This window comes from Oncorhynchus kisutch, linkage group LG12, assembly GCF_002021735.2.
Source record: "Oncorhynchus kisutch isolate 150728-3 linkage group LG12, Okis_V2, whole genome shotgun sequence".
Taxonomy (NCBI): domain Eukaryota; kingdom Metazoa; phylum Chordata; class Actinopteri; order Salmoniformes; family Salmonidae; genus Oncorhynchus; species Oncorhynchus kisutch.
The window spans coordinates 40,294,948-40,315,859 of record NC_034185.2 but is presented as its reverse complement, the minus strand read 5'-3'; the positions used below and the strand labels follow the sequence as shown (position 1 = coordinate 40,315,859).

Genomic DNA, 20,912 nt, shown 5'->3' with positions numbered 1-20,912 from the left:
TTTATTTTCATCATAATGCGTTTCAGTTGTGTTGTGACAAGTTAGGGGTGGTATACAGAAGATAGCCCTATTTGGTAAAAGACCAAGTCCATATAATAGTCAATCATCACTTTAACAAATGAAGGTCAGACAATACGGACAATTTCAAGAACTTTGAACGTTTCTTCAAGCGCAGTCTCAAAAACCATCCAGCGCTATGATGAAACTGGCTCTCATGAGAACCACCACAGGAATGGAAGACGCAGAGTTACCTCTGCTGCAGAGGATAAGTTCATTAGTTACCAGCCTCAGAAATTGCAGCCCAAATAAATGCTTCACGGAGTTCAAGTGACAGACACATCTCAACATCAACTGTTCAGAGGAGACTGTGTGAATCAGGCCTTCATGGTCGAATTGCTGCAAAGAAACCACTACTAAAAAACACCAATAAGAAGAAGAGACTAGCTTGGGCCAAGAAACACGAGTGATGAGCATTAGAATTGGAGATTTTTGGTTCCAACCGCCGTGTCATTGTGAGACCTTGTGTGGGTGAACAGATGATCTCCGCATGTGTGGTTCCCACGGTAAAGCATGGAGGAGGAGGTGTATTGCTGTGGGGGTGCTTTGCTGGTGACACTGTCTGTGATTTATTTAGAATTCAAGGCACACTTAACCAGCATGGATACCACAGCATTCTGCAGCGATACGCCATCCCATCTGGTTTGGGCTTTGTGGGACTATCATTTGTTTTTCAACGGGACAATGACCCAACACACCTCCAGGCTGTGTAAGGGCAATTTGACCAAGAAGGAGAGTGATGGAGTGCTGTATCTGATGACCTGGCCTCCACAATCACCTGACCTCAACCAAATTGAGATGGTTTGGGATGAGTCGGAGCGCAGAGTGAAGGAAAATCAGCCAAATTAAATTGTAACGTGCACAATTTCAGTTTTCTCTCGCCTATTCAACCATTTACATCATTCATTCAGTGAGGAGAGAAACACATTAGTGCCTGGCTGGTTACCAACGTCCTACAGCGCATTTGTCTTTGCCCGTTAAGGTAGGAATACGTGTGGAGAAAACTGTTAAACAGGCATTAAATACTTTTCTGTTTGTGATTAAAAGATTCTGACAACTGAGCAATGTAAAATACAAATATTTAGGAAAAGTCAGGGAAGGAGCGGGACGTTTGTTTGTTTTTTGGCAGATTTTCCCCCTATGGTGGTTCTAGTGTTAAATACTTATTTTCTGTGTATTGGAGTATTTTAAAATAATGTGGCCCGAATCAACTACTTCTACTGCTAGTATTTGAAATACATATTTTTATAATTTCCTATAAATACCCTATTTACAAATATATTCCAATATTCCACTACTACTACTTTTCAACAAAACAAAAACATCTGAACACTTACTACGAAATGTATGTAAAAGCAATTCAGAAATAGTATTTCAACCCAGGTCTGCACAGTACTGACCATATGTTATCAGTATATTACAGTAATGACCGTATTATGTTAGCAAAGATGTGTTGTTTAGTATTATGGGACTGACCGTATGTTGGCAGATTTGGTCTTGAGGTCACTCCAGCGCTGGTTCATGTCGTCCAGTCGGTGCTGCAGAAACACTGCCTCCTCAGACGTCCCCAGGGACTTGACCATCTTGGGTTTATTCCCGTCCACACTCTTATAGATATCATTATGGGCATCGATCTCTGCCTGGATATCCTACAGAGAAACAGAGAGAGGTTTGAGTTTGAACAAGTCTGTGTTGTTATTACAGTGTTACATAAAAGTACAGAGCTTCACACATATAATTGAATAGTGAAATCAAACCAACAAAATACTCTGCTTGTCATTTTCTATTAGCTTTAAAATGGTGGGAATGGAGAGGGGTGAAGGAGAGAGAGAATGATGGAGAGAGAGCCGTATGAGTGTGCTAGCTGGTCATGCGAGTGTGGAGGGACAGCTAGAGAAGCAAAGAGGGCAGAGCAGTTTAAACATCTTTCAAATGTACTCTAACTACTCAGGACTCTTGGAAAATAAACGCGTTCCAAACTCCTCTGCCTCCCAATAGAGAACCAATTAATTCGAAACCCCCTCCACACCCGTACCAAGCATTGTGGGTTTCTATAATAATACTAATACTCTACTAATTAGCTGGTTGATGAAATGAATAAGGTTATTTACAACTGGGGTTGGAGTGAAAACCTACAGGAGGGTAGCTCTCCAGGAACCGTTAGAAAATAAACAAATTCATTGGAACAGCGGCAGACTATTCTCAACTAGCCTAGTGTAAGGAGGAAGTCAGTTATTTTCACAAGGGATAGAGGTGAATGGCCCTACAATGAATCTCTCGCCATCACAGTAAATTTTCTCCCCACCACAAATCAAATGACTAAAGGTCATATCGAGAAATAATTCAGAGTGAGTGTGAGAAAGAGTGAGAGAGAAAGAAAGAGAGAGGCATTGTGCCGGTGAGTCAGTTGGATGTGTTCCAGCTCATTCCCAAAGTGATTTTCCTCTAACAATTTTCTTCCGAGGTGATGCTTGGATTACAAACACACACACACACACACACACACACACGCACGCACACGCACACAATGAAATAGCCTTCTCATTGAGTGGTGGCAAAGGTGACACGTGCACATGCATACTCAAACATCTTTGTGGCATCAAATAGTCTAGTCATTGAGTGCTGCCACCATGAATGGCTACTTTGAGAGAGGGACAAAATATGAAGAGAGAGCAATTTCAGCAGTGAGCACACACACACACACACACACACACACTCCTCTTGACATTCCATGGCTGAACCGCTACTTGAAAAACGATACAATACCTCCACTGTGTTTAGGATTAGATGAAACATGTCCAAATGATAGCTGGGACACACACACACACTCTACCAAAGCCGTGTCTTTTCTTGCTCTTCAGACACAGAGCAACAGAAGGAGCATAAGGATAGTGGATAATGGATGTGTCCCTGTCACACACCCATTAACGAATGGGAGATTGGCTGGCTGTGAGCAGCCCAGACAGCGGACACTGTCCCCAGGAGGCCTAATGTTACACCTATTTTGGTTTGCAGAGGAACAAGGCATTAGAGCTGTACCTATCAGAATGGCTGACTGACAAACACACACGTGAACACAAGCATACACACACAAAATAAACTAAAATAACTGTTGGACATCAACTAGCAGCTTTGGTGAACAAATACTGGACGGAAGTGGCATACCTCTAGCAAGACAAAAAATGAAGCACTACAGCGTTCCAGACATCTGAGACCAGAGCACTTGAAGGAATCTCAGTCTCCCCATGTGTTCTGCTGCAGACTAGCTGTACCCCTCCACGCTCTGGACACTCTAATAATGTTGCTACCGTGACAAAAGCTTTAATGAGTTCAATAATAACTCCTCGTACTTCATAAACCTCAGACTCACTCAGATTGCCCCACTTTATACTACACAGACAGAGGGGAGAGAGGGAGGGAGAGAGAGAGGGGGAGTGTTTGACTACAGAGACAACAGTGAATTAGTATGAGGCTGGGCTTTCATCTATGGCATCAAAAAGAAACAACCTTTCCGATCAGTTTGTCCCAATAGGAGCTCAAATAGGTGTCAAACATCTCAAATCTACCTCTTCAAATTTCCTGAGGAGCTCTTGCAAGGTGAAGTTCAAGCCAATCATCTTCGGCTCTAGGATGAGTCTCCTCCCCCTCCCCCTCACTTCTACATCGTCTCTGAGGTCACAGAGGACAAAAGGCACAGAAGGGTCGCTGGGGTTAGGGTAGTCCTCCAGTGGTTACGGTCAAACCCAGCTTTCAAAACAGGGTCAAGATCAGTACTTGAACCGCAATCAAATCCATTCCAAATATGGTCAAAAACAGTTCTCAAAATACAAATACAATTAAATCTAGCGCTCAAAACACAATGTCGGGCTATCCTACCCGGCGACATACACACTTCACATACCCCTAGTCGCCGTGTGTGTGTCAGTGTGTGTGTTCGCCCTGCTCGGCTAGATGATAGAAGCATCCTCCTCGATGGAACACAGGCTAAGAAGGGAGCCGTAGCTATCCTGCTGTCATGCCTCAAGCCTGGGGTTAGATGTCCTGAGAGCTGGGCTGAGGCGGGGTAGGATGTAGGAGGTGGTCTGTAGGCTGGGGAAGAATTCCTTGAGCTGGGGTAGAATTCCAGGGGTCAGGGTAGAGGTCTGGAGACTGGAGGGAACTATCCAAGTGCTGTCAAGAGAGGTTTGTAGACTGAGGTGGAAAGACTGAGAATCTGAAGAAATGTTCAAGCTTTTCCTCTTATTCCTTCCCTTTTTCTCTCCCTTCCTCCACTGCTTCTCCGGTCACTAAGGAAGAGGTTTACACTTCCAACCCGTAGTAGGGACGAGTGTTTGTTCTCAATTACTCAGATAAAAAACACACTATCCTTGCACACACACACAAACACACTCAGGTGACAGGAGGCAACACAAAGAGGCACATGGTCTGCCGACCTCTCATTCCTCTCTTACTAATGTAATGCTAACACAAACACACATCAGACACACTCTCACAGAGAGAGACAGGGGCATGCAGTCTTAGCCCTACTACTAGCCCCCTGCCCCAGCCTGGACTCCCTCTCACACCCTTCTATTCACAGCCAAGGCAGGGCCAGTTAGTGAAAGAATGTCTCCTTCTCCTCTGGAGCCCCAGGCCACGTGTCCAATGATTGAAGCCCCTGATCAGAATCACGATCCTGGAGAGAGAGTCTGGCAAGCTGGTCTCTATGTCATCGAGCTCTGCAGAGAAGTTCCTGTCCACTGCAGATCTCCTTGCAGAGTGGTAATGGGAGCAGTTGTTCTTCCTCTTCTCTCTTCCTCTTTCACACTGCTTTGAGGAACCTTTGAGTAGAGTACCAACTATTTTTCTTCCTCAGCGTTTCTTTTTTTTTCATCCCTCTCTTCCTCTCCGGGTCTCTTTCTCTCCCTCACTCCGGCCAGTGGCTCGGCTCTTTCCAGCAGCAGTTTATTATTTTAATCAGCATCCTCCCTTCCTACACCTCCTCCTCTTCCCTCTCCCTCGTTTCAGGCCCTGCTCTGTTCGCTAAACTAACTCAGCACCCACCCACTTCCTGAGGCCTCTACTGGCACAGAAAGAGAGTGGGGGACAGAGGTAGCAGAGGTGACAAGTGGACAGAAAGTTAGGACGATAAATGCCCTAACTAAGGGAGAGAGGGGGAAGAGGAAGTGGAAAATGGAGAGTGTTGTGAAAAGAGAGAAAGAAGGGAGAGAAAGAAAAGAGGTGGCAGAGGGCCAAGTAATGCAGCACTTTACTAGCAGAACGTTCTACCTGTCTGAGTCAGGGATGGTGAAAACATGTAGCTCTCATGTGAATGGAGAGAAGGAAAAAGAAAAAAGAAGGGGCTGGGGGTTAATCGGCCTTTGAGGAGGTTTGGGGATTTTAGCTTTGAAACTACAACCATACAGATACGTTAAGTATATTTGCCTCTGTGTGGGTAGGCCTACATACAAAGGCAGAGTCAACAGCAGGACAGACATATTGTGTGCATCTCACAAACAGATTGGCCACCAATGGGAGAAAGAAATACGAATGATAAGAATGATACAATGCAGAATATTCATAAGAAAACTATGAAGTGTGCTTTACCTAATAAAAATATTGCTATGCATTTTTACCCTGTAACGGCACTTCTGATGAGGCACTATGTATGCAGAAATGAATTTGTGCTGTGTGTGTTTTTGAGAAGCAAGTCCAAGTTGATTAACCAACGGGAAATGAGCAAGTCCAACATGTGAGCGAGACAAATTCAACAACTGTTGATTCCCTGGAGTTCGATGCACACCATGTCTGTAAGTGACAAGAAAATAAAAACACACACACAGAGGAATAAACACAGACACGGGCAAATAAGGACACACACATCCACACACGGTCACACAGAGGAATATGAGGTAAACGTTACTAAACATTACTACAGCTAAGAGGGATTAGGGCCATTACAGAGGTAAGATGTCGAGCTATTAACCCTCAGACTGGGTGAGAAAAAGAGAAATTAAGAAAGAGAGAGCAAAACTGAAATAACTGATAGAGAAACAAAATCACAGAGAAAGAGCGAGAGAATGACATAGAAAATAGAAAGAAAGACAGAAAAAAGAAAGAGTGAGAAGAGAGACAAAAAGAGATATGAGATGGAGAAAGAGAGACAAAGTGTGAGCAAAGAGAGAAAATGAAAGGGAGCGGGAGGCCATACTGTGTGGTTTAAAGTACTGAGGCACATCTGCCTGTAATTCCCTGGCTGGATCATAGAGGAGCGGAGGGCTGATGAACTTCAACGGGAATCTGATCCGCATCCACTAAAACCCTGGGAACTACAGCCCACGGAGGAGAGGAAAGAGAGTGAGAGAAGAAGCGAGAGAGTGGATAGACATAGAAAGATGTAATGTAGAGCGCTTAGGGAGAGGACACTTAAAGGACTCATCCAAACACTTGCTCTCACTAAAGGACAGGGGAGCATAGAATAGACACAAAAGCATAAACACGTGTTAGTGTACACACACACACACACACGCGCATACACACCTGGCCTCTGTAAAGTAGCTTTTGCCCTCTGATGGGATCGAACCTAAATCAATATCAATGACGTGCAATGACCTAGGTGGTATCTATCAACAGCAGAGAGGGAGAGAGAGAGAGAGAGAGGAAGAGAGAAATTTGGGGACAGGTCGAAAAGCATTAAACATTTATGGCAATTTAGCTAGCTAGCTTGCTGTTTCTAGCTAATTTGTCCTGGGATAAAAACATTGGGTTGTTATTTTACCTGAAATGCACAAGGTCCTTTACTCAGACAATTAATCCACAAATAAAATGGTAAACCGAGTTTGTTTCTAGTAATCTCTCCTCCTTCAGGATTCTTCTTCTTCTCTGGACTTTATATGGCAGTTGGCAACCAACTTTAAGGTGCATTACCAACTGGACTGGAGTGTAGACCTCAGTTCATCTTTCAAATACCCACGTGGGTATATGCTCCTAAAAACCAATGAGGAGATGGGAGAGGAGAGACTTGCAGCGCAAATAGAATCAAGTTCTATTTTAGCGCCTGGCTACGCAGACGTTCATTGACACACGCGATCAGAGTGGGTGCAATGATTGAATAACATGTATGTGTACATTTATTTTGCTCGCGCACATGACTTGAGCAGTGTGGTTAGCATGTAAGTAGACAAGGATCCAGAGTAGAGCTATGAGCTAAAACAGCCCAGTATCAGTTACTGCAGGGACAACAAATACTAGCTATCCTGTGTGGACCTCAAAATACTGCTTCGACAGAAAAAGCGGTTGATGTGACCACTAAGTATTTGTCCAAGTTACGTGTTTCACTTCCTTACAGATCGACGTTGAAAAACGGCCAGAAGCTTTAAAATAATGCACGTATCTTCACTTAACAAGCTATTCAGAGGACACACAACAGGACGTACAGACCCCCTCCCAGATGTAAGATGAACTTAAGTTGAGAAAAAGAACAATGTTTCTAATGTGTGGGTTGGGTGTATAGGAGTGTATAGTGTTCTCTCTTCAGACTGGGAGAGCATCACAACAAACAGTATTATTCACATTGTTCTGTCATTTAGTTAGGTTCTTCTGTATGCACAGATTAACCTGACAAATTTTACAGTGTAAAGACAGTAATGTGATATTCTTACTTTGGTCACCTACCTCTCTAATGTGTATCATGTCTGTTTTGCATGTCATTATTTCTCACTTTTGACATTTTTGCTGTCTGGCAGACTCTTTCTTCCTGACCTAGATAACTTTGTCTCTCTCTCTTACTCTCGTCATTCCTTCTCTTTCTTAATTTCTCACCTTCCAATGTCTCTGATGCAGACACACACACAAACAGCTGAGGACCTCAAAAACAAACTGTACTGTATTCAGTGTATTCAGTGTGAAGGCAGTTAAGGAACTCTTTCACGACCATAATATCATAGGCCAGCTTTCAGACAGAGGAATCATGCATTCAACACTCGTTCCCACCCAGCCTCTCCACAGGCCACGTCGACGAGGTCACTTCCTGTGCCCGGGGTTATCGCCAACGCAACACAGGACAGCGTCCTGTTCGGGAGATGAGAGATCTGTGCGTGTGTGTGCGTGCGAGAGTGTGTGTCCTCAACTACACTACTCTTAGAAATGTTTCTCCAGGGGTCCAAATAAGAGGTGTTGGAGAGCACAGCGCCACCTGAGCGTTAGAGGAAGTTACACTGTTACACTTTGCACAGCAATCAATACAGGAAAGGACACCAGCATAGAAAGGTCTCCGAGGGCACCACTCTCAACTAGCTCACACACACCCTCCTCTGTCTTCCTTCACAGAACTACAATTGAATAAGAATGGATAGAAGGTAGATGGATGGATGGAATGATGGATGGATGGATGGATAGATAGTGAACCCTGAGCAGACAATACAGATCGATGGACAGATGGATCTGCATTGTCAGTGTTGCAGTAGCAATTAAGCACATTGAAAATAGATACATCGATTGCATCATGGACACATTTCTCAAATCAGGCAGGCACATGCAGTTGCATACAGGATATTCATACTCTTAATTACAAAATTGTGTGAATTACAATTACCAGTATGTTTGAGTCAAACGACATTTCATCATTTGAAGGACTTCATTTAAGGACTTCATTTAACAAAACACATTCCACATTCAATATCTCAAACAGGCTGTATTGCACAGCCAGACAAAACAACATTTTGGGACCCTGACAATTAACCAAACAATGTTGTGTGATGTATTCATACGAAGAAAAGCCATCATGTAACAGAAAATAAATTTCCAACTAGGCTTTCTCCCAAAGTACCTAAAACCCCATCCAGCTTTGAATACCTATCCCTCTTCCTCTGCGGCCAGATGACATCCTTGTATCGACAGCAGACGACCTACCTGGTCACGTCAACAGGGCTCTTATAAAGGACAAAAGGGACGAAGGTCATGGAGCAAATCACTAACAATGTGGTAAGGGTCAATCAGCCAACCCAAGAATGAACCGTGAATATCAAGTCTCGGTGTGGCTGGACAGCCTAATGCCCCCCACGGTGAGATGCGTCTGAAAACATCCAGGGTGTTTTCAATAGGGACATTTAAATTGATTTGGACCAGTGGTTCCATGGCTGTGCTGCTGACTGACTAATTTAATCAATCAGCTATTGATTATGGTGGAGTGTTGTTGTGGCTTGGTGGTTTGGTGGTGGCTACTATGGTGTTGAATGCTGAGCTACAGTCAATGAACAGCATTCTTACATAGGTATTCCTCTTGCCCTATCCCATCTGGACAAGACGAATACCTATGTAAGAATGCTGTTCATTGACTATAGCTCAGCATTCAACAGCACAGTACCCTCCAAGCTCATCATTAAGCTCGAGGCCATGGGTCTGAACCCCGCCCTGTGCAAATGGGTCCTGGACTTCCTGAAGGTCCGCCCCCAGGTGGTGCAGGTAGGAAACAACACCCTTCACTTCGTCGATCCTCAACACCAGGGCCCAACAAGGAAGTGTGTTCACCCCCCTTCTTTACTCCCTGTTCACCTATGACTGCGTGGCCACGCACGCCTCCAACTCAATCATTAAGTTTGCAGATGACACAACAGTAGTAGGCCTGATTACCAACAATGACGAGACAGAACCACATCGACGGGACCGCAGTGAAAAAGCTGAAAAGCTTCAAGTTCCTCGGCGTGCACACCACTAGCAATCTGAAACGGTCCACCCACACAGACAGAGTGGTGAAGAAGGCGCAACAGTGCTTATTCAACCTCAGGGGGCTGAATAAATCCATCTAGGCCCCTAAGACCCTTACAAACTTTTACAGATGCACAATTGAGAGGAGCCTGTTGGGCTGTATCACTGGTACGCCAACTGCACCACCCGCAACCGCAGGGCTCTCCAAAGGGTGGTGCGGTCTGCCCAACTTATCACCAGGGGCACGCACACAGCCAGATCTCCAGGACACCCAGTGTCACTGGAAGGCCAAAAAGATAATTAAGGATATCAACCACCCGAGCCACGGCCTGTTCACCCCGCTATCATCTAGAAGGCGAGGTCAGTACAGGTCCATCAAATCTGGGACCGAGAGACTGAAAAACAGCTTCTATCACAAGGCCATCAGACTGTTAAATAGCCACCACTAGCCAGCCTCCACCTAGCTACTCAACCCTGCACCTTAGGGACAGCTGCCCTATAGACATGGAATCACTGGTCAATTTAATAATGTTTACATACTGCTTTACTCATTTAATATGTATGTACTGTATTCTATTCTACTGTATTTTAGTGAACACCACTCCGACATTTCTCGTCCTAATATTTATATATTCCATTCTTTGACTTTTAGATGTGTATTTTTGTGAATTGTTAGATACTACTGCACTGTTGGAACTAGGATCACACGCATTTCGCTACACCCGCAATAACATCTGCTAAATATATGTATGTGACCAATAAAATTGGTTTGGTTGCAGGATGTGGGACAAAGGGCCAAAATGCAGAACTGTCCCACACAATCCGGGACATGTGGTCACCGTAGTTATAGGTAATTAAGGTTTAGCTTCTGTGTTGTAATTGTAATTCTAGGAATCATATGAGATATAAAAAGCAGCAGCACCAGAGGTTTTTTTTATGGTTGTGTGTGAATGACAAGCACATGTATGCACAGAAATACACAAACAAGTACAGGCACTCAGACACTCTCAATCACAGCACTATACCAACATTCAAAGCTAATTTAGAGCACTTCCTTTGTTTAATCAGAAACAGGGAAATGTGTGTAACCCAAACAGATGAGTGCAGGCCTTGAAGTCTGATTGGAGAGTCGACGAGAGGAGAGTAGAGACTTAACAAATATTAGCCAGCTAGGCCCTTGATCCGGGAGGGCATTTTCTGCGGTTTCCAAGCAAATGCTTGGTTTTGGAAAAAGATAGCGAACTATAAGGGCACAAGGCGAGACCCAAATGCAGACACAGGAGACAGATGGTTAGAGTCCAAGATGTTCAATCCAAAAGGGGTAGGCAAGAGAATGGCCATGGACAGGCAAAAGGTCAAAACCAGTTCAGAGTTCCAGAGGTACAGAATGGCAGGCAGGCTTGAGGTCAGGGCAGACAGAATGGTCAGGCAGGCGGGAATGGAGTCCAGAAAAACAGGCAAAAGTCAAAACCGGCGAGGACTAGTAGGAGAGAATATAAAAGCAGGGGCACGGGAAAAAACACGCTGGTTGACTTGAACATACAAGATGAACTAACACAGAGAGACAGGAAACACAGGGATAAATACAGTGGGGAAAATGAGCGACACCTGGAGGGGGTGGAGACAATCACAAGGACAGGTGCAACAGATCAGGGCGTGACATAACCAGCTACTAAATCAGTAACTGCAGAGCATTTAGCACATTTTAGACAGTTAACTTTAATAGTTACAAGATATCTGGCAAACATTTGGTTGAGTGACTCACAAGGGTCCGGTCTCTCGTCATCGTGTGCTTGTAAACAAACACCATGTGACTGGGGACTACCTAAGCCTCCTAATAATGTGTAAGATGAAATTAAGAATTAATTATGTATTGCACAAGTTGACTGTATGTATTTATTTAAAAAGTAGCTACAAATATTCAAATGTATTAAAACACATCAAAATAAATCGTTTCAATGCTATTGACGGTATTGAAAAAACATATTTAGGCTTTTTCCAAATATTCTGAATTCAGCCTAATTCTAAGCCTATACACTACACTACAGCAGCCAGCCAGCCAGATAGACAAGCAGGGGAATCTCAATGAGGATAAAGGCCATTGTAAATGACTGGCTGTCTATGGGAATCAAAGAAAAAAAGGAATGTCCTTAACTCTAGGACGCTCCTATTGTGATTTAATTAGACGCACAAAAAATACAACTTTGTTTTCCAAGTTGACCAGAGAAAGATCCAACTCGAAACATTTTTTTTTGTGTGCTTCTGATTAAATCACCGTGGGAGCCTACCAGAGTTACGGACAGGTACCTGATACGTTTGATGTGCATATGCTATTCAATCTTTAGTCCATAGACAAACAAATACTGCTGCCACTGAATGCTGTATGAACTCACTCCTGTAATGTACTGAGTATATAGTATGGTAACTGTAACTATGTATGGTAACTGTATGGTAACTGTGTGGTGAGGGAGTAGGTTGTACTGTCTCTGTTGATTAACTCTGAATGACAGGGAGAAGTGAGGGAGGGACGGAGACAGGTTACTGGGATTCCTGTGTAAGGTAGAGTGCCTTGTTTACAGGTTACAGACTCCCTCCTCCTCCCAGGTAGATTATTGCTGGTGAAGGTGGGAGTTGTGTAACTTGGCCGGGTCACCCAACGCTGCCTGTCACCATGACAAGAGGCTGCTGGTTATTTACTTCCTGAATGTTTACAGTAAGTCAAGTCACTCTGCATTACTATATGTTCCCTCTGAGGATGCAGCACCAAAATCAATGTAGCTATCACTCTTATCACGATGTTAGCGTTTCATCTCTCCTTGTCCCTCTCTCGTCCTCTCCATCACTATGTCTAGATTAGAAGGGATAGAAGTCCCCTAGGGTTTCCTCCTGAATCTCTATCCTTTGTTGACTGCATGGTCTCCAATCCATTTTTCCATTTAGGTCTAAACTAACTCGTACTCTGTGTTCCATCTGTTCTTAGCAGGGGCTCCCTTCGATCACCTAGTCTACTATCTCATCACCTCCCCTGGGGTTTAGACGCTGTGGTGTGTGTGTGCGTGCCTCAGTCACTTTCACTCTCTATTGCATATCTGTCCTCCCTAGGGATCCATTTTCACACCTATCCATTTTACTTTATGGAGTTTCCATCTCTCTCCGTCTCCCATATATTGCTGCTCTCTCCAAGGTGCCTCTGGTGGTAATGAGAATATGCAGAAGACGCAGCCTTGTCCCACCGATCCTTCTCTGCTGTTGTCTCCCTTGAGATGAAAAAGCCTCCACGGAGTCAAGATAGAGTAATGTTCTCTGCATGCCTTTACCTCCCTGCTTACTGTGGGTCTCTCAGACACCTCATAAAGTGAGAACCGGGCCCGTCCCAAAGTTCTAGCCAAGCGGTTCCCTCTATAGGATAAGAGCTAAGTAGAGATATAATGTTCTTTGTCTGTATGACCCTACGGCTGGTCTCTCCAGGGATGAGGTCTTACTCTCTGTAGTCAACAGGAATAGGAGAGTGTACTCTCTAAATGCCTCTTAAATTACCTCTCACTCTATGGAATTAGGTTCAATTCACAGAGCAGCACATATTAACTCAACACATCCTATAGTAACCTTGTCTTGTTTGCAGTTGGCTCAGAGCGTACGTTTTCAGTGGGCAGAAGATCAACTCTGTGTTAACAGCTCTCTCTAATCAAAGAGACAGAGAGCCCGGTCGGCAAGGGCCATTGTTCATCCTTAACAGCCATTGTGTTGATTGGCAGGTCCTGGTCCGTAGGGGCGGGGCTGAGTCTGGAGCAACATTAACCTGCTGTCCCTGTTGCGCCCTCCAATCAGCTTTAAGATCCTTTAACACGCCTCAACAGGACACTTAACACAGCAGTTAACACTGTGTTCCACAATGTAGCTAATGAGATGGAGAGGTCTACGCAGGTACTCAGACAGCACCCAGACAAACAGTTAGACGTCTTGGGAAGGTTGCTTGTCCGTGCATCATTGTAATGCATCTTCTGTGGACAATCAGTGTTGCACGCACGCCTACACACACGCCTACACACACACACACCCACACACACACACTCACTCAAGGTGGTGACAGGGCAAATCCTCTTGTCATCAGTTTTCACGATGAATAACCCATCTCTGTCATGGATGGAGTAATCTGAGGTGACTGGGGAAGAATTATGTTATCCAAGACAAGGGCACCAGGAAATTAAACAATACAACAGGCCACAAAAATACCAAGTCCACCCTGCCATTCACAACACATGGGCTGGGGTTGCGTAGAGACTTGACCCCTAGTATAGTCGCTGGAGGAATGAGAGGGATTTCTGTGAGAGTGCTGCTATGCTTCTTGGCCAGTAAAGTGTGTTTCTTTGAAATTGCGCTTACAGCACAGCGAAGAGTTATTCAAATTAGCCTGAAAAGGAGGGATAAAGAGAGAAGAGATGGGGAGAGTGATAGAAAGAGAAGGGCAATATCTGAGAGGCACAGATCTAAAAGAGCTGACTCTTCCCCTTACATTAATTCATACAGAGTCAAGTGATTGCCCCCCTGTGTGTGTGTGTGTGTGTGTGTGTGTGTGTGTGTGTGTGTGTGTGTGTGTGTGTGTGTGTGTGTGTGTGTGTGTGTGTGAGTGTGTGTGTGTGTGTGTGTGTGTGTGTGTGTGTGTGTGTGTGTGTGTGTGTGTGTGTGTGTGTGTGTGTGTGTGTGTGTGCGCGTGCGTGCTTAAGCTTGTGTGTGTTGTACAGTAACATACACAGTCTTCAAATAATGTTAAAAGCAGGCATCCATGTTGATCTGCTTGTCATTTTCTCCTCCCTCTCTTCTCTCTCCCCATATCCGTCTCTGTGATGAAAAAGACTGTGCCAGCCGAGGAGCGAGGCAAGGCGAGGCTGCGGTGCTGAGAGGCAGAGAGGTGTTAGTGTGTTTGAGCTTCAGACTCATCCACAGCACAAAACTCAATTAGCCTAATTACATGGAAATGGAAAGAACAGAGTGAGTGGGAGAGCGAGAGCGAGGGAGGAAAAAGGTGGGGGTGTGTGCTGCGTATGTGTGTGTGTGTGTGTGTGTGTGTGTGTGTGTGTGTGTGTGTGTGTGTGTGTGTGTGTGTGTGTGTGTGTGTGTGTGTGTGTGTGTGTGTGTGTGTGTGTGTGTGTGTGTGTGTGTGTGTGTGTGCATGCTCTATATTACAGAGTGCTCCTGCAGACTGGGGCTACCTAAGGAAGCTAATGAACAAATAGCTGTTACCATTACTATGGGGGCAAGAGGGAGTGGAAAGGAGGGAGGGAGTGTATATTCCTCTTCATCTAGGTCTCTGCTGTGTCTAGTACAACCCTTCTAATTTAGATGGCAGAAAGGAGAGAGCAGAAATAGCAGCAGACAGACAAGGCCAGAACCATAGGGGTTACACTGACTCAAGTGGTTCTGAAACACCACGTAGTGTCTGAACCACACCGCCTGCCCTAGACACACACACACTAATGCTTGACTCAAGTGGTTCTGAAACACCACCTAGTGTCTGAACCACACCGTCTGCCCTAGACACATACACTAATGCGTGACTCATGTGATGCCATAAGATAATGCCTTAATGCTGGGTCTGAGGGGATAAAGTCATACATTGTCCGATGTTGTGATATAATGAATGATTCTTGACTGCAGAATGAGATGAACTAGTTAGCATGACTATACGGATTGTGATGATTGTATGGTGCCTTACGGAACACTTACACAGTTGATTGAAGATGAGTCCTACGTTATGGACCACGACTGATGTGTATGGTAAGATCATGATGGTGTGCATGAGATTTAAATTATGGCTGGAGTGCTCTGGAGTGCTATTGAGCACTTCCACACACTTCTCTGTGAGGAGTTGTGCTGCAGCCAGACAAATGCGGAGAGCTCTCCTATATCTCGATATCTATTTCTCTCTCACCTCATCTATATCTATTGGTCTCTCTCTCTCACGAATCCCCTTCTCTCTCACACCATCTACTGTATTTCCTATCCGTTTTCTCTTGAGCTTTACGGGTTTACTCCAACTCACTCCGTTTGTGTTCCCCTCTCTCCCTCTCTTAATAAACACTTCCTCCATTTCCCTCAAATCAATCACGTCATCTCTCCTTCCCTCTCGCTTTCTGTTGCACCGGTGCCTTTGTCTATCAGTCGTATAGTTCATTAGTCAAATCATTCTATAGCAACACCAACACACAGAGAAAACAGAGCGCTTCTCTACATTTGAAACTAAATGAAAATAACCACATAAAACACAATTACGACATTCACAAACAAGCACCAAATGTAGGGCTGAACCCATTCAGTCGACTGGTCCATTGTTTAGTCAATAGGCTGTTGGGCGACAGATTTCTTTAGTTTTATGGTGCACAAGACAGTTTTATGGTGCACAAGACACTTGTCTGATTCGCGCCCGTCTCGGAGGCCACGGGGATGGCACAGTCCATCACTCTAAGACGTGATACTGAAATTGTATATGGTTATATTATGTAAAAATAATGGTGCAACCCTAATATAATATTATTTTAGAACAAATGCGCTTTCTCCCACATTGGATATCGTTGCTGTCCGCGGTTCTGAAACAATACTCAATGTGCCGTAGAATTGGCACCTTTCCCTATGTTACTATGTGCTATGTGCATAATAGCAAAGTTAACTAGCATATTGTGATTGAGAATAATGCAGCGGAGGCACAGCAGCAGAGACGAAGAAACAGCCCTTGCCTTAGTATAATTGTCTAAGAAAAGAGGAAACCAACCTAATTAGGTCTGTAATCAATAGCCTAACTGTTAATTATGCCTGGCTTTATAAATCATCCATATATATATACAGAAGACAGATCTTGCTTCTGTTGCTTGTTTAAGTGTTTATTTAATAGCCTACTGATTCCGTGAGCACAAAGCCTCGTTGCAACGGAAAAATGTTGGATAAAGCAATTTAACAGCTGTTTTCAATCTTTGATATGCTGTAATAAAGGCTTTTAAAAAAAGTAGTTAGAACAGACTGGTATTACCTATACTTTATTTAGCTTTGTTTAGACTGTTCCAAACAGGCTGAACTTTTCAATTCTAATCTAAAAGCACCTGTTTGTCACACATAGCATGCATGCAGCTCTTGCTCCTACACCACACCCTCCTTTTTACATTTTAAGAGCACAATTCTTATTTACAATCACGGCCTACCCCGGCCAAACCCTAACCCAGACGACGCTGGGCCAATTGTGTGCCGCCCTATGGGACTCCCAATCATGGCTGGTTGTGATAGAGCCTGAAATTGAACCAGGGTCGGTACACTTCTAGTACTGAGATGCAGTGCCTTAGTCCGCTGCGCCACTAGGGAGCACACTCAGGATCTGCTTTTTATTGTTATTATTACAATTATTATCATGATCCTCATTATAATACTAAGTAATGTTGTTATCATTAGTAGGCTTTGTATAGTAGACTTGTATAACCACCATTGAGCTGTAGGCCTAAGAGCATGTCCTATTTAGTCTTAATACCCTAACTTACTTCGGCCCACATGTCAATACAGTATATAGGCTACTGTATCAATCAATCATTCATTCCTTCATGCCATCACACAGAATACCAGACAGTCATGCTTAGAAGTGAAATCAAGCATTTTAGTCTTACAATTAAATAAAGGAACCTTTGAAAAAATGTGCCTAAACAATAAACAAACCACAATTCACGAATGCATGCAACTGTTTTTAGTCTGCTGTAATAAAGACTTTATATATCTTTTTTTCCCATTAGAATAGACTCTATGGTACACTTGTGATTCTTACATTGTTCCAAATGGTCAGAAAAAATTATAATATTGTAATCTAACAGCAACTGTTTGGCACACATAATACTCACCTAATGCTTGCTTCTATACCCTCCTTTTAATGGATCTCCAGTAGTTTCCACAACTAAGTCAAATGTCTTCCACAGATCTGACTTCGCCTTTCCCGCCTGAGCAACCAGTAAACATTTGCTCGTTTTGAGTTTCACATCCTCCGCATCAATTTTGCTGTCATGTGTTACTGTGTTTGGAGTTTGTTGTAATCATGCATGCATTGCTTACATGTTTCACATAAAGAGAGCAAGGGTTGAGGGAATAGGGAATGTTTTTCCTAAACAAATCAGAAATTTCGGTAACAGAGCTTTTCAGTCAGAAACAAGTAAGAATCTACAGTAAATGGCTGAAATGATGTAGCAGCTTCAGCATGGACAGCGCAATAAACACTTGCTGTGCTGTGGTGCCTTTTCAGTGCAGTAGCGAGGAGAGCAAGACAATGTGTGCCAGTCACACAGGCGTGACACAGTGTGACCACTGGGCTCCTTCTTGAGTAATTTGTGTGTCTTAATTATTTAATCTAACAGTGTGCTTAAAGCATCAGCCAAGATCAGTGCATATGTAGTTGATGTTATTCAAACACATAGGATGTGTGTCTATACAGTGCCTTCGTAATCTATTCAGACCCCATGACTTTTTCCACATTTTGTTACGTTACTGCCGTAATCAAAAATGGATTAAATCAATCAAATCCTCAGCAAGCCACACAATACACCATAATGACAAAGCAAAACTGTTTTTTTTTAGCAAATGTATTAAAAAGAAAAAACAGAAATACTTTATTTACATAAGAATTCAGACCCTTTCCTATGTGACTCGAAATTGAGCTTAGGTGCATCCTGTTTCCATTGATCATCCTTGAGATGTTTCTACAACTTGATTTTAGTCCACCTGTGGTACATTAATTTGATTGTACATTTGGAATGGCACACACCTGTCTATATAAGGTCCCACAGTTGACAGTGCATGTCAGAGCAAAAACCAAGCCATGAGGTCAAAGGAATTGTCCGTACAATAATTGTGCCGAGGTACAGATCTGGATTGTGTCGAGGAACAGATCTGGGGAAGGCTACCAAAAAATGATGCATTATTGAAGGTCCCCAAGAAACGTTGGCCTCCATCATTTTTAAATGGAAGAAGTTTGGAACCACCAAGACTCTTCCTAGAGCTGGCTGCCTGGACAAATTGAGCAGTTGGGACAGAAGGGGCTTCGTCAGGGAGGTGACCATGAACCCGGTGGTTACTCTGACAGAGCTCTAGAGTTCCTCTGTGGAGATGGGAGAACCTTCCAGAAGGATAACCATCTCTGCAGCACCACCAATCTACCAGGCCTTTATGGTAGATTGGCCAGACAGAAGCCACTCCTCAGTAAAAGACAGACGACAGCATGCTTGGAGTTTACCAAAACGCAGACCATGAGAGACAAGATTCTCTGGTCTGATGAATCCAATATTGAACTCGTTGGCCTGAATGCCAAGCATCATGTCTGGAAGAAACCTGGCACCATCCCTACAGTGAAGCATGGTGGTGGCAGCATCATGCTGTGGGGATATTTTTCAGCGGCAGGTACTGGGAGACAAGTCAGGGTCGAGGGAAAGATGAACGGAGCAAAGTACAGAGAGATCCTTGATGAAAACCTCAGACTGAGCCGAAGGTTCACCTTCCAACAGGACAATGACCCTAAGCACACAGCCAAGACAACACAGGTGTGGCATCGGGACAAGTCTCTGAATGTCCTTGAGTGGCCCAGCCAGAGCCCATACTTGAACCTAATCAAACACCTCTGAAGAGACCTGAAAATACACTCCCCATCCAAGTGACAGACCTTATGAGGATCTGTAAAGAATGGGAGAAACTCCCCAAATACCGGTGTGATTACAGCCAAAAAGACTCAATACTGTAATCACTGCCAAAGGTTGTTCAACAAAGTACCGAGTAAAGGGGCTAAATACTTACGTAAATGTAATATTTAAGTTAAAAAAAATATATAAATTAGCACAAATGTAAAAAAATATATGCTTTTGCTTTGTCATTATGGGGTATTGTGTGTAGATTGATGAGGGGGGGCTGTAACCAAACAATTTGGAAAAGTGAAGGGATCTGAATAGTTTGAAACATTTCGACATTCGACATTTCGACTCTCGGTCGACCAAGATTTGTTTTTGTCAGGGACAGCTCCACCCAGATGTCAGGCCTGGTTTTTGAAAAAATGATTGCACAATGACATCACACAACAAACTAGTCAACAAACTGTTTTTGTACAGAAGGTTATTGCTTAGTATGGTTCAGATGGTATTTATATTATATATTCATTTCATGGTTTCATTAATTGAAAAGCTGTTTGCATGGCATGCCAAATGATCATTCTGGCATCTGCCACAGTGATGATGGAAAAAGGGTGTATATAGAGTAAGACAAAGACAGAGAGAAAGACAGAGAGAGAGAGAGAGAGAGACAGATAGAAAGAGAGCAGAAGAGATATGAGAGAGCAGAAGAGATATGTGTTCCGTTGCCCTAGATGCTCGTTTCTAGACGAGTGAGCGCACACACATACGGTCATTATCGGTCTCCTCTCTAATCTGTGTATGATTCCTTTGATCTTCTGAGTGATAAGGAAACACTCATTTCAGATGTAGTCTGTCCCATTAGTGAGAACTAAAGCGGAACAGAGAAGAGAACAGAGGATGTTTGTAATATAGCGCGTTTGGACTGTGCAGATGTTTAAATACACTTAGTGCACACACTGACAAACAAGGTGGTTAAAAACAATGAAGAGATGTCAGAATGCAGAAGCAGAATGGCACTAACAGATATTACAAAGACATCTCATCTATGAAGCATAAAATGTGGACACAGAATGGAAGACCACATATGCTAGTTGACAGTCCAGACAGAAAGATGTCTGTTGACTCTATATAACACCACTCCATCCAGGTCAGTCAGTACAGTACAGGCATCTTGTTTTCACCAATCAGCCCCTCGGTAACAATCATCCTCCCACTAACCCCCTAATTTCCTTGGATACGCTCCCCCGTATCTGCTGTTCCATTTATACAAGTACAGTACACACGCATAAAGCCTTCTCCAAGCATCACATTAAAAACAGCTTTAATTTAATGTTTTATTTTTAACCTTTATTTAACTAGACAAGTCAGTTAGGAACAAATTCTCATTTACAATGACAGACTACCGGGGAGCAGTGGGTTAACTGCCTTGTTCAGCGGCAGAAAGACAAATATTTACCCTGTCAGCTCTGAGATTCAACCAGCAAACTTTCGGTTACTGGTCCAATGCTCTAACCACTAGGCTACCTGCCACCC

At 43.7% G+C, this 20,912-nt stretch overlaps 1 protein-coding gene across 13 annotated transcripts in view; it reads right to left on the bottom strand.

Moving 5' to 3' along the window:
• Positions 1–20,912, bottom strand: part of LOC109900399 (utrophin-like) — a 172,921-nt gene that overhangs the window by 101,498 nt on the left and 50,511 nt on the right. For 11 of the 13 annotated variants that reach the window (XR_004211952.1, XR_004211951.1, XR_004211955.1 and 8 more), the window contains exon 2: positions 1,534–1,706. Coding sequence is in view for 8 of the 13 variants with exons in the window: in XM_031837544.1 (XP_031693404.1) it covers positions 1,534–1,706 (173 nt within the window). In the remaining 5 variants the exon portion in view is untranslated. Of the gene's footprint in view, positions 1–1,533; positions 1,707–3,623; positions 4,957–20,912 lie in introns of those variants that run through there. The other 2 variants (XR_004211954.1, XR_004211953.1) reach the window with 2 other exon arrangements.